Genomic DNA, 16975 nt, shown 5'->3' with positions numbered 1-16975 from the left:
TATTGGTATGAAAGTTGCAGTGATACAGATTTGCTTTTTGAGCAGATCAGCAGACAACTCGTACATAATACAGCCCAGTAAGACACAAAAGTAGCAAAAGTGCAGAGTTACAGAGGGAGATAAGTTGGTACATGGCAAAGACAGTATAATTTTACTGTTTTGGGTTCATTCAGGAATGTGATAATGGCAGGAAAGAAACTGTCTTTGATTATTGTGGTTTGGCATCTTAGACTCAAGAATCTTCTTCCTGAAGTGAGTGTATCGAGGATGGGATGATTTTAAAATGCTGGCTGTTTTACCAAGAACAGTGGGAATTGTAGAAGGAGTCAATGGAGAGGTGGGGGGTGGGGAAGTGTGATGGCATGAGCCACGTTCACAACCCTCTGGAATTTCTTGTGGTCTTGGGTACAGCAGTTCCTGTACCATGCAGTAATGCACCCAATAGGATGCTTTCAATAGTCTATCTTTAATTGTTAAAGGATGCAGATGACATGCCAAATTTCATCAGGCTTCTGATGTGCTTTCCTGTCATTGTATCATCCCCTTTTCCTCTGGCATCCCAGTTAATTGGCTGTGCAGTATCCCGAGATAGGAAGCCCTTTGTCTATTTCCATTCGAACACTAATTGCTTTTCCACTGAATACAACTCACCCCAAAGGATCAAAGTGTTCTCCCTTCAAATGGTAGTGGGTGACGTTCTGCTGTCCCTTTTCCACTGTTTTATCAGCATGCCAGCGTCAGCAAACACAAGGGATATGAGTAGGTGTAGAGGCAGTTAATCCCCAGCGTGAAATGACGTCATTTGATGCCGGTGTTCAGTGTCGGACTCTGGCTTTACCCTACCCTCAATTTGGTCTATGTGTCGTCTGAGTCCAGCGTGCTCGTTGAATGAAGTGATAGGAGAAGGTATTCGGTTTCACAATCAGTTTATTACATAGCACAAGAATAAAGCTTAACAGAGCTCTGGTTCAGTCGTTAGTTCATAGGTCACCTGCTCAGTGAGCTATTCCCCAAGACTGACTCCTACTGTCCAGTCTCTTCTGTTTACATAGATCAACATTGTTACATTGACCATGAGTTGGCTTTATTTGATAAACTCCTTGCATAAAATTTATCTCAAGCAATTTCCTGCTCTGCACTTATCGATGGTGTAGACCTCCTATCTTAATCCCCAATGCCAGAACATCCTGTTGTTTTGATCAGAAGTCAATTCATACCCCAGATATTTCTAATTATTTCTTTGTTCTCGTCTGGCCATAGTCTTCTGTTCTAATCAACACCTCCCGTGTATCCTTATGACTTAATATTCCTACTAAATTGGTTTATCCATTTTGTTTGTCTCTGACATTCTCAGTCATGGTACTCTTATCACTTATCAGTTATCTTCCTGTCACTGGCCTGTTTCAGAATAAATCACTATCCCTATGGTTCCTCCAACCTCATCCTGTCTAACTTCTTCTATCTGCTATCCTGTTTCTCCCATGTGTGCTTTACAATTAGCAGTGTAACCTTGGGGATGAAAGTATTTTCTCTCTTTGTATTTGGAGGCAGCAAATTCTACACATACTATAATCAGCCAACTTTTCTACATACTGTGACTGTTACTTAATTGCATTAATATTTCCCTGAAACAGTAAATTGTTACATAGTAATGGATTAATGAATACATAATGAATAGTACATAGGCATATTTTCCATGATTACTTAACCCTTTGGTTCCAACATTAGTCAGTTTTCCTTTTCTACTGGACCCTGTCCCAGTAAATTCTCAGTTAATTCCTGGGACATGGTGCCAATGGAAAAGGGGCTATTGAAAGGGTGGACTAGGAGAAGTCAGTGTTTACCTCCAGGATGTTTAGCCCTAGGAACTTACCCCAGAACAAGAGTCAGGAATCAGGGTCCCTTTCATTTGTTAGTTACCATGTTCACAAATTTAAATTGCATCCTCCTTACAGATAATTTCTATATACAAATCAGTTTGTAGACACATAATTTCTATATGCAAATTATTTCTATTACTGATCATTTTTATATACAAATAATTTCTGTTTTGCACATGATTTCTATATGCAGATCATTTTTGTATGCAGATAATTTCTATATGCTGATGTATCTTGCATCAAAGAGTAGTTGCATTCCTAGAAAGCAGTCTGTATCGTCATTTTCTGTATCGCAAATCTGTGTCATCTGCACACATGTCGAGAAATGCAAAAAAATAAGAATTTTTGTGCTATTTATCAATTTTGTTTCACAAGGGATCAATGAGAGTGAATTTTATTCCATATCTCAAATTTTTGGGCAGTGATTTATGAATTCTGTAGGGGAGGATTTCTGTTCCCAAAAGCTGCCTTAATGCAGGTTTTGCCTGTTTGTGACTTTGCGAGTCAAGGAATCTCCTGTATTTTGGAAGGCAAGTGAAAGCAGCTGTTACATCTGACTGGTATTGTGACTGGGGTCAGGATGTGCAATTGGCATGAGATCAGGATTGGAATACCAGCAGGATAAGAATGTACGTGGGTACATAGACAGGCCTGGAATAAGCTTCCAGTGACTGTGGGTGGTGAGGAACTAAGTCAAATCACTCAAAACATAAAAGGTATTGAATAAACAAACACAAATTTACTGTCACAACAAATTTGTCCAGAAATTAATTTAAAGCATTAAGTAAAAAATATATATTGTACCTGACCTTTTGAATCCAGATCAGTGATACATTTAAATGAGTAGAACTGTGCTAGTATTGCAGCCTTGCCTGCTGTTTGACAAACGGGTCAGATGCAAAGGGCATCTGAATTCTGCCTGTGGATCCAGTGCTGAGTCCAGTAGCAGTGTGAGAGATTGACTGACATCCACAAGCCAGGAACAAGCTGACTTGTGGTGGCTAGCAAGCAGCAGGATCCAGCCCTGTGTACAATAGCAAACATTCCCCTTTGCTTGAATCCTCCATATTCCCTGCCATCTGCTCCCTGCTAGCAGAGATAATTGATCTCAATTTGGGAAAAAGCCAATATTACTTGGCAAAAATAAGAATGGGGTGCATAATCTGAACACAAATCGGTGTCAGAATCTGAGTAATACTCAAGGAAAGGATAATGAGACTGCAGAGCAAATATTCGTCCAGTAAGAATATGGGGAGGATTCCCAAATCTGGACCCCTTGCTCCTGGATGTTATTGACTACAAAGAGTAGAATTAGGGAAATATGGTGAATTCACTGAATACTACAGAAAGCCAAGAGAATTGTATTCATAGATGCAGGGGTGGTGAGGAAAGCACAAAGGAAATTAAGTAAAGACAGTCCACCAAAGAAAGACTAGCTGATGAATGCCCATTGGACTCAAGGGAAATAGACAAATTAGATCCAAATTGGCTCAGTGTCAGGCAGGAGTGGTTTAATACACAAAAAATACTGGAGAAACTCAGCAACCATAGGTGGCATAGATATATAATTAACGTTACTGGCCTGAGCCCTTCGTCAAGGTATGACCAAATAGTAGGCAGGTGCCTGAATAAAAAGGTAGGGGGAGGAGAGGAAGGTGTGGTAGATGAGTGCTTTTGTGACTGAAAGGCTGTTCCCATAGGCTTCCATAGAGTTGAGTGTTCCGTTCCTTGTCAATCACTGTAAATGATTTTGATGAAGCATAAGTGGAGTGATGGAGAAGTTTGCAGTTTCATTCCAAATTTGAGCGTGCAGTCGATATTAAAGAGGGAAGTTTTAGGCAGTCGGAAGATAGAAATGGTGAGGTCAGCTGAGCAGGAAAATGAAAACTGGAATTTAGTCCAGAGAAGTGTGAGATCATGTTTTAAGGAGGTCCAGCAAGGTCAGGGACCATGGGTAGGATGGGAGTAGCATAAAGAAACAGAAGATCGAAGGAAGGATTGTCCATAGATATTTAAGCATTGCAGGATAGGTCAATAATGTGGTTATAAAGCACACAGGCTACTTTCCTTCAGAATATAAGACCATGGAGGTTATGTTAGAACTTCATTTAATGTGAATTAGACCACATTTTGGGGACTGGTCATTGAGTTGCAGGAGGGATGTGATTACAGTGGAGGGCATGCAGAGCAATTATCAGAGGATGTTGCCAAAACTGGTGTGGTGATATGTAATTACACCACTAGATCTGTCCAGAGCTACAGTCCAGCCTTCCAGGTTTGTCTTGCAGAGAGACAAGACCTCTTACTGTACGTATTTTTTATTAAATTGTGCTGTCTTATACTCGCACTGCTGGTGTGGTTATTGTCAATACAACTGGATCATGCTCCCTATGAGAAAAGATCTCTCTCTACCTGTGCTGTGAATGTGTGATTCTTCTGTCATGGTAAAAATGCTAAATTAAGATCTGTCACCTTTGTTTTGCTTGCTTTCGTTGGCCCTTCTGCGATCACTGTTGTTCTTTTAAAAAGATCCATGACCCAACCTTTTTTAGTAACCCAACCTTTGCACATAGGTGGGGCACCTGAAGTCTCATTCTCTGAAGTTCTCTAGCACTCGGGCCATACATTTCCATGGTCCCAGCTTTAAGCCTGGGTCGCCAAGTTAGAGATTCACTTTTATTGTTCAGGCCAAGAGATTTCAAGGAAGCAAGCTCGGTTCTTTTAACAATTTGCTATGTGCTGGTCCTCTTGGTGCTCAAATGTGAAGTGGAAGACTAAACCCCTAGTACACAGGCTGACTTTTTAATTGCAGCATTGATACAGTGACATCAAGAACAAAACCAGCACAGCCAAGGTTGAGATTCAGAAACAGATTGCTACCTACCAAGCAATCACAAAATCCATGTCCTTTTAACTTTGTATGATAGTACAGATTCTATCACCAATGTTTATATGTACAGATTGTAGTGTAGGATGACTGTGATTAGCTGAGAGCATAGCCACACCTACTGGCAGGTTTTAAAGGATTGGTCCTAGCCAGACCAGGTCATTCTGGACTGGTTGACCTACTTGTGATATGCTCCAGTCTTTTAGTTAATAAAAGCCTTGGTTTCGATCAACAAGTCTTTGGTTCTTTCGATGCACTCTACACTTTGATCATCCTGACCCACTTGGCTTGCCACTCCCACCCTCTCCCAAACCCACATCTCCATCTGCCTCGCTCAGAAGAATTACAAAATGAGTGAGAAACTTGGCAGATCGACAGACAAATTGTCTGTGAAAAATAAAGGAAAAAAAGCAAAAGGAAAACAGTGATTGAATGGACTGGTAAAGAATGTGAAGAGGTTACAGAGAGAGGAAATTTATTTTACCTTTAACAGTGAATAATGTCATGACAAATCTATTATTATTAAAAGGAGGACAAAATAAGATTTTTCTCCATCCGATAATGATTTATTCCAAGCTGTTATTTTTCTTTTATTTTTTTTCCTCGTGACAGTTCCTCAGAAGCTGTTCTTCTGTCTTTAACGACGAGAGCAGAGTCAGACAGGCTCAGCAGGATGAATAATCACACGTCTTTGCAGTGCTGTCTGACTGTTGCAGAGTGAAGAGCAGCAAAACTGTCAACCAAACACTCAGATTTGTTCTAAATGCATTGCATCTCACCGCAATTCAACAACATGACTGACACTAATATAGCAATGATGCAGAGCTTTTTTAAACTTATATATATTTCATGAAGAATAAATGCACTGTAAGAAGTGAGGAACAAGGGAATTATATTGTTGGCATAGGCTATCTCAGACTTGACATATTAATATCAAAATGTTAGCACAGCTCATCTTGTGTCAGCGCTATGGGGAAAATGTTTGATATCACAGAGGATAAAGAAAATTAAAATCTTTAATTGGATATGATCACCCTGTCACAGTACATTAAATGTAAATTTTAAGGAGAAAAGGTTTACCCATTTAAGACAGTGATGAGGAAAAAATTATTTTCTCCATGAGTGATGAATATTTCAAATTCTCTGCCCAGTGCGATCTGGAGGTAAGGTTAATAATTATTTTCAATGTTCAATGATTTGAATGACAAGAAATTCAAGGGCTATTGGGATGGCACGGTAGCATAGCGGTTAGCACAATGCCTTTACAACACCAGCGATTGGGACCGGGGTTTTGAATCCTGTGCGGTCTGTTACAGGATCAAACCAGCAACCACAAAGAAGGCATATCACACAGGGGTAAAGATGAACAATTACTTTATTAACGAAAATTCACCTTCAAACTTTAATTCAAAATCCCCCTCTTTAATAACAATGCCCACTGGTTACTATGCAAACTTCTATAACAGTGTAAAACTAACAAATACCCCAGCGTAAATGTAATTATAATCTAAGTTATATTTCCAACCAGCCCACAGAAAAACACACAAGACTCACAAAACTTTGATCTCAACTGAACCAAAGATCATAAACAAAATTCAGTTTGTTTGGTAAACTGAAGCGACAAGATCTTTGAGAGAGAGCACAAAATTCGAAGTTGTCTTCTTGTGTTGCTTGCAGAGAGAGGAACAACTGGTTTGGTCTGGATCCTTCTGACTGCCTTCGGAATATTCATCCCTTCTAAAATGTCCAACATTCTAAACTGTCTTCCAGACAATGACTCATGTTTTGGGCCTTCTTCCACTCCCAGTGGTGGTTTGTCGTCCAAGTCCAGAGTTTTTAGATCATTTTCTGCACATGCTCAGTCCATCTCCCACTCTCTCAGCAGTCCACCTTCACCTTAGCTCTTAAAGGCAAACTGTCACTTTCCAACACAAAACCCCACAACACATAGGCCAATACACAACACAGAACTCTGTAACAGGTCCATAAAGAGTTTGTACGTTCTCCCTGAGTCTGCATGGGTTTTCCCTGGGCACTCTGATTTCCTCCCATCATTCGAAACATACCAGGGTAGTAGGTTAATTGTGTATAAATTGGGTGTCACAGACTTGTGGGCCGAAATGGCCTGCTACCATGCTGTATGTCTAAATTTTAAATTTTTAAAAATATATACTTAAATTTAAAATTTCAATTTATAATCTGATGGTTTCACACAACCTCCTGAAGGAGCAAGGATGATACATTCGTGATTGGCGGGGATACACCAAAGGTTCAATAGCGTGATTTTTAAGATGGGGAGGTTGTCCTGTGAGAAGAAATTAAGCCACTAGTATTTGGAGCAGTGGTTCTCAACCTTTTTCTTTCTACTCACATACACTTTAAGTATTCCCTAAGCCATAGGTGCTCTGTGATTAGTAAGGAATTGCTTAAGGTGGTATGTGGGTAGAAAGAAGAAGTTTGAAAACCACTGTTTTAATCATACCTAATTGACTCGTTATGTTCACGGTTTCATAACTCCAAAGGACTGGGCCAATGACAATTTTTCTCAAGCAAAATATTTCAGTAACTTTTGGGTCTAGAGCAGCGATTCTCAGCCTTCCCTTCCCACTCATATCCCTTACTAATCAGCATTGCTGGGGTCTAAATCCGAGAATTCTTCACCCAGGAGCACCTAGAAAAGTAACCTGCAGAAGGATGGTAGCAGGTCAAAAAAGAAGCTCATCAGCATCTTCACAAAGATTGGGAATGTGCAATAAATTCTGGCATTGCTCATGGCATCCCAGTCCATGAAGATAACTGTAATCCATTGTAGATTATGATCCATTACAAAAATAAGTAAATCATAGACACATAATTTACATTGGAAGTACTTTTGTATTGATCATGTCCTCTTCACTATACTACCATCAGGAAGCAGGTACAGGACCCTGAAGCCAAGCTCCTAGCTGCAGATGGACACCTTCTTCCCCTCTGCCATCAGAATTTCTGAATAGTCAATGAACCACAGAAATTACTTCACTTTCTCCTATTTTTCTTCCACTATTTATTTTAAAAATAATTTATAGCAAAACAACAAATTTTGTGACATGTTCATGACAATAAATTCTAATTCTGGTTCTTCTGATCAGTGGTGGAAATCAAGTCCAATCTTATGTTCCCTTCCAACTGCAGAAATGGTTAGGTATTCTTGTTGATTCTGTGTCCACAATTTTCGTTGAAGTATTTGCAAACGTTAAGAACCAGCTGAGAAACTAAATATGTGGCAGGATTATGATCATTGCTCATCAAACAGTTGGTTAATTTCCTGTGGTTAAGCATCTTCTTCTCTGCTCAGAAGGTTTTGTGTCAATTTGCTTTGCTACAGTCACCCTACCAGTCGATCTCTTTTTAGCAAGTAACATTGTATGTCTGCAAAGCTGCAGTTAGCCACGAAAAATAAGTCTTTCACCATTGTGTTCCTTCCAGTGGGAAAAACTGCAGATGTCCACAAGTGAGAGGAGGAAGATTGTTTGCTCTGTCATCTTCCATATTGTCGCAATCACATGCGTAGTTTGGTCCTTGTACGTTCTCATTGACCGAACTGCAGAGGAGATCAAACAGGGCAATGACAATGGTAAGAACTTTATATTTACAAGCCTGCAAAGAATTCCCTTATACTGGATCTTGCTCAGCTCTGTGAAAGAGACAAAGAAATCAGAATCAGCATTGGTGGGCATGCATTATTTTTTTTCAAATTAAATTAGACCTACTGCATGGTAACAGGCCCTTTCGGCCCATGAGCCCATGCTGCCCAATTACATTCATTTGTCTTATAACCATTTTGAATGGTGAGAGGAAATTGGAGCACCTGGAGTAAATCCATCAGGGAGAACATGCAAACGACAGATGCTGGAAATCTGAAACAAAAACAAAAAGTTGGAAACAAATCAACAGGACAACCAGCATCTGCTGGAAGGAGGAACTGTAAATGGTTTGGGTGCGGAATCCTTTGTCAGAACTAGGAATGAGAGAAGTGCCAAGCAGGCTTAAAAATACATAAATCTGCAGGACCAGATGAGAATAAGCAGAGACAAGGGTGGAGATTACTGGGGTTCTGTATGAGATTTTGAATTTTCACAGGACATAGACCGGAAGACAACAAACATTTCAGAAAAGGTGGCAGGGAAAAGCCTGGTAACTATAGGCCTGTGAAGCTAACATCAGTGATAATGAAAGGTACTAGGAAAAATTCATAAGAAGTGAATGATGATCATTTGGAATGTTAGAAACTAATCAGAAACACCGAACATGGCTTTTTGAAGGGCAGATCCTGTCTGGCCAGTTTGATAAAATTATTTGAAGGGGTAACAATGCGTACGTATGTGTGTGTGTGTGTGTGTGTGTGTGTGTGTGTGTGTGTGTGTGTGTGTGTGTGTGTGTGTGTGTGTGTGTGTGTGTGAGTAAGTGTGTGTGTGTGTCTGTGTGTGTGAGTGAGATTTGAGATGTGCAAGGAGCCCAGAAGTGGCAAAACATGAAACTTGTATGTTAGTGAAATTAAACTTACTTGTAAAGTTTTATACTGGGGTAACAAAAAAAATCCAAATGCATGCACAAAGATTCAGAGGAGATTGTAATTTTTTAGCAGTATCCATCAAAGTTGAAGAGGGACTGTAAAAGGTCAGCCCTTTAAAAATTGCAGTGATCATTCTAGTGTGTGGAGCCCCAGGTTAATACTTGCCAGTCAGGGATGACATTTACAATTTCATCCCACTGCCCCTCAAGCTGCTCTCAGAAATACAACTTTGTACCTCCGTCATTTCCCTTTGTAAGGTGGTAAAGAAGATGTAATGTGATCTTGCTTCCAAAAGTCCTGACCACTTCTTTGGCTTAGGGCACTGTTCTGGGTGGATCGAACTACTCCAAATTAACACCAAATTTTCTTCTTAATGGGATCTCCTGCCCATTACTTCAATACTGACTCCCCTCCAGGTTATGGGGGTGATGTGCACTTTTAAATGCATATAAAAATGTGTTATTTAGTTAGCATTTTGTGTTTTTTCTCGTAAATTCCGTGAGTGTGAATTTTATTCTGTATCCCAAACTTTTGGCATAGTGATTTTTGAATTCAGAGAAGGTAAACTTCTACAAATAGTCAAAAGATGTCTGCAGCCTGTAACTATTATTGTATGCATAGGTCACTGGAAAGTCGATGCAAGTGAGGTGTCAAGTTGTCATTTCACATTTGCTGTCAGTCATCTCGTCTCCTTGAGGGGACGAGATGACTGACACAATTATTTTATATGCATTTAACCCTGTGGTTCTTGGGCCTTGACTCAGGCATTGACTCTCATTCGAACTGAGGCCAGAAAAACAATTGATCTTTCAGAAATATTTGTATTCGATAACTGGGAGCATTTTTAAAAATCTTAAGATAAAACAACAAGAAAAAAAATATGCAATGGATAAATATGGTATTTATTTTTGTAGGTGTTCTGGAATGGCCCTTTTGGACCAAATTGGTTGTAGTGGCCATCGGATTTACAGGAGGCCTTGTCTTCATGTATGTACAGTGTAAGGTCTACTTTCAGCTCTGGCGAAGACTAAAAGCATACAACAGGGTAATCTTTGTACAGAACTGCCCAGACATTGGCAAGAAGATTGATGACAAGAACACTTCAAATAGTCATAACTCTGACAACAGAGACAGTGTCATTGTGCCTGTGTCACAGACAGAAACAACCTTGCAGAGAGCACCAGAAGTGCAGGTTGGTATTCCAGAAGTGGCACCTGTGTGATAAGTCTTTCTGACGTTCATTTGAAGGACCACATGCATTCTTGGAAATCAGTTCCTTTCAGAAGTATCAAATTGTCAAGACTAACTGCAATGCAGTCCTTTTCAAAACCCTGCCAGAAGTATAGACATGGTCAACAAAAGCAACATGTCACTGACTTTGGAGATTTAACTAAGTAGTGGTGTGTTCAGTAGTGTTGGACATGGTACATGTGACTCACAGAAAAAATGTGTGCAATGTCCTGAATAGGATTTTCTGGAGGAAAAGCACTTTTAATTTTATGGCTTTTATTATAAAAATATTTTGCTATAGTTATTCTGTTTTGAAATGCTAATCTTGGAAATCCAGTCTATCAACAGTGTGATAAGTTGTGACTTGAAACTCAAGACATTTATCCTAACACTTTTAAGTTTTCCAATGAAAAGTGTTGCACAGAATACATTATTGAGCTGATAGAGAAGAGGAAGACTGGTATTTTTGGTTCATTTTTAACACACTGATGCCTTCAACAAATTCTTGCTTAAAATGATTACTGCGGTTCCATTGTTTTACTTTTAACAACACAATTATTAAATGTTGGCAATAGTCTGACCATGTGCTGCGTGTGATACCTGAGTCCAAACCAGCAAACAACCCCCACCATTATTTTGGAAATGACGAGTTATTCAACAATGTTTAAGTTTATAAAGAAAACTCCTGCTGACTCAAATGCCCTGTCTTTTATGTAAGATGCCGTGACTATCTTCAAGAAAGCCAGTCATGGTGATCCATCAATGCCAACCAGTGAAAAATCAAGAAATATGCCCACCATCAAGAGGTAACTATTGCATTTGAAATCAAATATTCCACCCTGCAACTGACAGATAAGCAGTTGTGTTACATTGACCTATGGTTCTAGAATGGGAACTATAATGAGGAATTTACCAGAGGATGAAGAATATACAAAGTTTATGGTCAAGCCCAAATAATTCACAGCGCTTACTAAAAGTAATCATTTTAATAAAGAGCATTTTGATACTCATCATTTTCACCCATCAGTCACATTAACCCTTTATAGACTGAAAATAGACCTGGGGTTTTCAGACCTGTGCACCACCAAAGAATTTTCTTGGCCAGTGTATTATCAGTACACTGGATTGAGCATTTGTAGCAAATGGCAGTTTAGGCTTCATTGACTATTTGGTGTTGGAAGGGACATCAAATGTGTTATTACAAAAAAATCAAAGCGTAAGCTAACATTTACTAAATGTATTTTATAAGGAAGGGGTGTCTTTTACGATATTGAACAGAATTACAGAATGCTGGCTGCCACTTTTTATATAATTATGTTTCACTGTTTCAAACTTCACAACTGCTTTATCCCATTGTAAGAGAAAATATTTAGGTGCAATGAATATGTATGCCATTGAACTCGCCCAATAATATTATAATATTAAAACCATGGAAGTCTTGTAAGAATCCTCGTGCTTTTTGAATTGAAAAACCATAGATCTACAGTTTAATTAGATTAAGGCCCCACATCTCAATTTATCACACAGTTCTTAAAATCAAATATTTTGGGATATATCTTTACTATATGAATGCTCACACGCAAATCCAGAAACTTGAATAAGTTGAAGCTATTTCCTATGCCTAGATCATGCATTTAATCTGGGATAATTGTGTTAGTATCTTTACGAGGTGAAATCATGCCTTTAGTGAAATTATTCTCACCAAATAACAAATTGTTCAGCAAAAGTCCCATTCTGCCCTTACTAATTTTTTTTTTAATTAGACCTATAGCATGGCAACAGGGTCTTTAGGTCCATGAGCACATGCTGTCCAAATAGCACAATTAACCTACAATCCCCGTATGGTTTTTTTGAAGGGTGGGAGGAAACCGGAGAGACCGGAATAAACCCACGCAGACATGGGTGTAAATCAGTGATTTAGGGTGCAATGGATGACCTTTATTGAATAGGGACACACCATTTGAACATTATAGCACAGCACAGGCCCTTTGGCCTACAATGTTGTGTCAACCTTTGTAAACCTAACCCTTCCCTACATCCCTCCTATATCCCCCTATTTTTCTTGCATCCATGTGCACGTCTAAGAATCTTTTAAATGTACCAGCCACCACCCCCATCCCTGGCAAAGCATTCCAAGTACCTACAACTTGCGTAACAACTTGACGTTTCCCCTAACCTTTCCTCCCCTTACTTTAAATAGAGGTCTTCTAGTATTTGCTGCTGTTATCCTGGGGGAAAGGTACTGGCTGTTCACCCCATCTATGTCTCTCATACTTGTGTAGACCCTTATTGTTACCTCTCAACCTTCTTCACTCCAAAGTGAAAGGTCCTAGCTCTGTTAACCTTGCTTCATAAGACATATTCTTCAATCCTGGCATCATCCTGATAAATTTCCTCTGCATACTCTCCCATAGTTTCCACAATGAGACAACCAGAACTGAACACTATTCCAAGTACAGTCAAAGGACAGTTTCATAGAGCTAAAAATAGATAAAGAAGGATGCTAGACAAATGGAATGAGGTGTACAAGATATCTAAACTGAGAAAGAAGTAAAACTGGTGGATAATTTATGGGTTATGGAAGATAGAACTAGGTGGGAAAATGGATAGGAAAGAAATATGTAGATAGGGATTTAGATGGTGGGTTGAAGAAACTGGGTCTAGCTCTGTTAGCCTTGCTTCATAAGACACATTCTCCAATCCAGGCAAAATCCTGGTAAATTTCCTCTGCACCCTTTATACAGCTTCCATGTCCTTCCTGTAATATGGCGACCAGAACTGAACACAATATTCCAATGTGGCCTGACCAGAGTTTTGTGCAACATTACCTCATGGCTCTTGAACTTAATCCCCTGACTAATGAAGGCCAGCACAACATAAGCTTTCTTAACTGCCCAATCTACCTATATGACAACCTTGAGAGTGTAATGGTTTTGGACTCTGAGGTCCCTCTGTTCTCCCACATCATTAGGAATCCTGCCATTAACTATGCAGTCCACCTTCAAGTTCAACCTTCCAAAATCCATTTCTTCACACTTATCCAGATTGAACTCCACCTGCCATTTCTCCACCCAAATCTGCATCATGTCTATATCCTCTTCTAACTTACAACCTTCTACACTATCCACAATACCTCCAACCTTTGTGCCTTACTGACCCATCCTTCCACTTCTTTGGCCAGGTTATTTATAAAAATCACAAAGGCCAAGGGTCCCAGAACAGATCCCTGTGGACTTCCACTAGTCATTGACCTTCAGGCAGTGCCCGCCATAATGTTTGGGACAAAGACATTTTTTCCTTTATTTGCTCCTGTGCCCCACAGTTTTAAATTTGTAATCAAACACTTCACATCTGCACATTCAATATTTTATTGAAGGTTATTTGTAAACATTTGGTTTGACCATGCAGAAATTAAAGCACTTTTTATACATAGTTCCCCCATTCCAGGGCACCATAATGTTTGGGACATTTCACTTTGTCAGTACTCAAGTATGTTTAATTGCTTCATTGGTGCAGGTATAAGTGAGCTAAGCTTGCTTCTAAGTTTTTGATCGCCTTTGGAATCTGTAGTTTTCATTTTTTGACATGAGGACCAGAGTTGTGCCAATGAAAGACAAAGAAGCCATTATGAAGCTGAAAAGCAAGAATAAAACAGTAAGAGACAAACCTTAGGATTACCAAAATCAACCATTTGGAACATCATTAAGAAGAAAGAGCTCAGTAATCACAAAGGGATGGGTTGGCCAAGAATTTTTCCACTACTGATGACAAGAATTCTCCTCATAATGAAGAAAATCTCCAAACACCTGTCCGACAGATCTGAAACACTCTTCAGGAGGCAGGTGTGGATGTGTCAGTGATTACTGTCTGCAGAAGACGTCATGAACAGAAATACAGAGGCTGCACTGCAAGATGCAAACCACTAGTTAACTGCAGAAACAGGATTACAGATTGCAAAGAGTATTTAAAAGAGCCTGCAGAATTCTGGAAAAAGTTTTTGGAACAGATGAAACCAAGATTATCCTGTATCAAAGTGGTAGCAAGAGCAAACTGTGGTGGTGTGAAGAAACAGCCCAAGATCCAAAGCATGTCATCTCATCTGTGTTCTGCTCAAGTTAGAACAAATGTCTCCAAACTCATTGGCCAATTTCATCCTACAGCAAGTCAAAGATCCCTAACATACTGCTAAAAAGTTGGAAAATTCTTGAACAGCCAAGTCAGTAATGGGATCTAAATTAAATTGAGCATGCCTTCCATATGCTGAAGAGAAAATATTAGGGGACAAGCCCCTGAAAAGAACAGGAGCTGATGATGCCTGGTAGAGCATCACCAGAGAAGGTACTCAGCAGTGCCACTGTTAAAGGAAATTAATGTGTGCACATAAGGTTAGTTACCTAAAATAATGTAGTAATTAATAATTATACTTATTGAAAATAATCTCTTAGCCAACTGTTTCTGTTAACTAGTCAACTTTTCAAGTACCACATTTGGATGTTACTAATTTGCGTCACCTCACCTTTCCTCTTCTGGTTTGTACAGCTACAGCCACATTTGCAGATAGTGTTTCCTTGAAACAATTTCAAGTTTACATTTGCACAAGCATTCAGTGCACAAATACTTTTGTCACAGGAAAAAAATTTCAGAACGTAAATTTAAGTTTTTGCACACACTGACTAAAAATTAGAGGGAACATTCCTCAGCCTCTGGCGATGTCTATGAATAACAAGACTTCAAGCAGTCATTGCATGCAAGGGATATGTAACAAAGTACTAAACATGACTACTTAAATATACGTCATATTGCTATGTTCCAAATATGGTGCCCTAAAATGAGAGTGCTATGTATAAAAAGTGCTGTAATTTCTACATGGTCAGACCAAAATGTATACAAATACCCTTTAATAAAATCTGGAATGTGAACTTTAATACTGTGTGAATTGATTACAAATTTGAAACTGTGGAACACAGGGGCAAATAAAGGAAAAAAAATTGTCTTTGTCCCAAACATATGGAGGGCACTGTACATTTCATCTATTACTACCCTCTGCATTCTGATGCAAGCCAATTCTGAATTGACTCAGCCAACATTCCCTGGATCCCATGCCTCATGACTTTCTGAATTAGTCTACCCTGGAAGACCTTGTCAAATGCCTTACTAAAATCCATATTACTCATTGAATGTATCACCATTTAAAGGGAGACAGACATCCAGGGATTTAACTAGACAGCTTCATACATGACTTACAGTCTGCTTAAGTACCTTTCAAAGAATAGACTATGCTACAGCTAATAGTATTTTCTCCAGCATTTAGCTCCTAGGAAGATCAGTGAGTGCCTCAGTAGCAACATCACAGGCAGTACACCATTACTGAAGGTATCAGAATGTATTAACTAGGCACACAGAGTGAGTATGTAACTTCAGAGCAGCAGGCAAACACTTGCACATCTAAAGAAGCTGCATCCACATTCTTCAGAGACACAAGAGCCGTCTGATGAACTTTCAGTGGTTTAGGTTGTCCAAGGCTGTCATCACTGAGAAGCACAAGAATTTGTGGGATGACCTTCACTCAGGCTGTTCTGCTCTCTCTAAGAGGGTCAGCGTCAACTAACTAACAACAAGTTTCCTCCAAGGTTTCATGGAAGATCTCAGCCACGTGTGCCAACTTACTGTTCATCATCACCTTAGTGTGGTTAACCAGTGATAGGATTAATGAAACGATTATTTGGCTTACATTGAGTTGGTGGCATTCTAGGCACTTGGGATTGGCCAGCGTGGTTGATATCCCTCGTGTGTCAGCAGTCATTGTCTGCTGGAATGTGGCCAAAAGAAATTCTGTTAATAACGGAGATATTTTTCACAATGGGTATGGTCTCTGCTTCCTCGGTGTCCAGGTGGTTGAGGATCATCAGAAGAAACTTTCTGCTATGTTCTAGGAGACTGAGCTGCCAGATGTTCTCCACATCTTTGGCTCTCGGCACCAACTTGCAATGACTTTTGAGTGCAGGTGGAATGTGAGCCACACACAATACCAGACTCATTGAGAAGAGTCGTAACAGGACTGCTGGATATGAGGTTCTGTTGCATCTATCAGTCAGTGGGCAAACTGCAATATACAGGCAGCAGGTGCAGAAACTTCATCATTGTATGCTGAATGTTCCATAACCCAGTAATCAAAAGACAGCCACTGATGTCAGAGTAAGAGAAGAAAGCACACCCCGGGCCTGGGGGTGGGAAAAGGTGGTGGGAGGATTCGGGTGGGGGGGGGGGACATTGGGGAAACTGGAAGTGATGGAGTGATGGATGAAGAACAGCAGAAGCAAAAGGACAAGGAACGGCTCACAATACAGCAATGAATGAATCCCTGAGCCATTTGCTGAAATGTCTTGCTCGAATTGTGTCACCCTTTCCCCATATTGCCAGGACATG

At 39.7% G+C, this 16975-nt stretch overlaps 1 protein-coding gene across 8 annotated transcripts in view; it reads left to right on the top strand.

Annotated features, from left to right (window-relative positions):
* LOC138758024 (E3 ubiquitin-protein ligase MARCHF1-like) overlaps positions 1 to 11979 on the top strand; it is a 459755-nt gene extending 447776 nt beyond the window's left edge. For 7 of the 8 annotated variants that reach the window (XM_069926299.1, XM_069926298.1, XM_069926296.1 and 4 more), the window contains 2 exons: positions 8233 to 8380; positions 10234 to 11979. In XM_069926299.1, coding sequence (XP_069782400.1) covers positions 8233 to 8380; positions 10234 to 10541 — 456 coding nt within the window. In that variant the 3' untranslated portion in view covers positions 10542 to 11979. The remainder of the gene's footprint in view (positions 1 to 8232; positions 8381 to 10233) is intronic. The other variant, XM_069926295.1, reaches the window with a different exon arrangement.
* Positions 11980 to 16975: the final 4996 nt, after the last annotated feature.

The sequence above is a fragment of the Narcine bancroftii genome, chromosome 3 (genome assembly GCF_036971445.1).
Source record: "Narcine bancroftii isolate sNarBan1 chromosome 3, sNarBan1.hap1, whole genome shotgun sequence".
Taxonomy (NCBI): Eukaryota; Metazoa; Chordata; class Chondrichthyes; order Torpediniformes; family Narcinidae; genus Narcine; species Narcine bancroftii.
The sequence above is the reverse complement of the archived record's forward strand: the minus strand, read 5'-3'. Positions and strand labels throughout refer to the sequence as shown.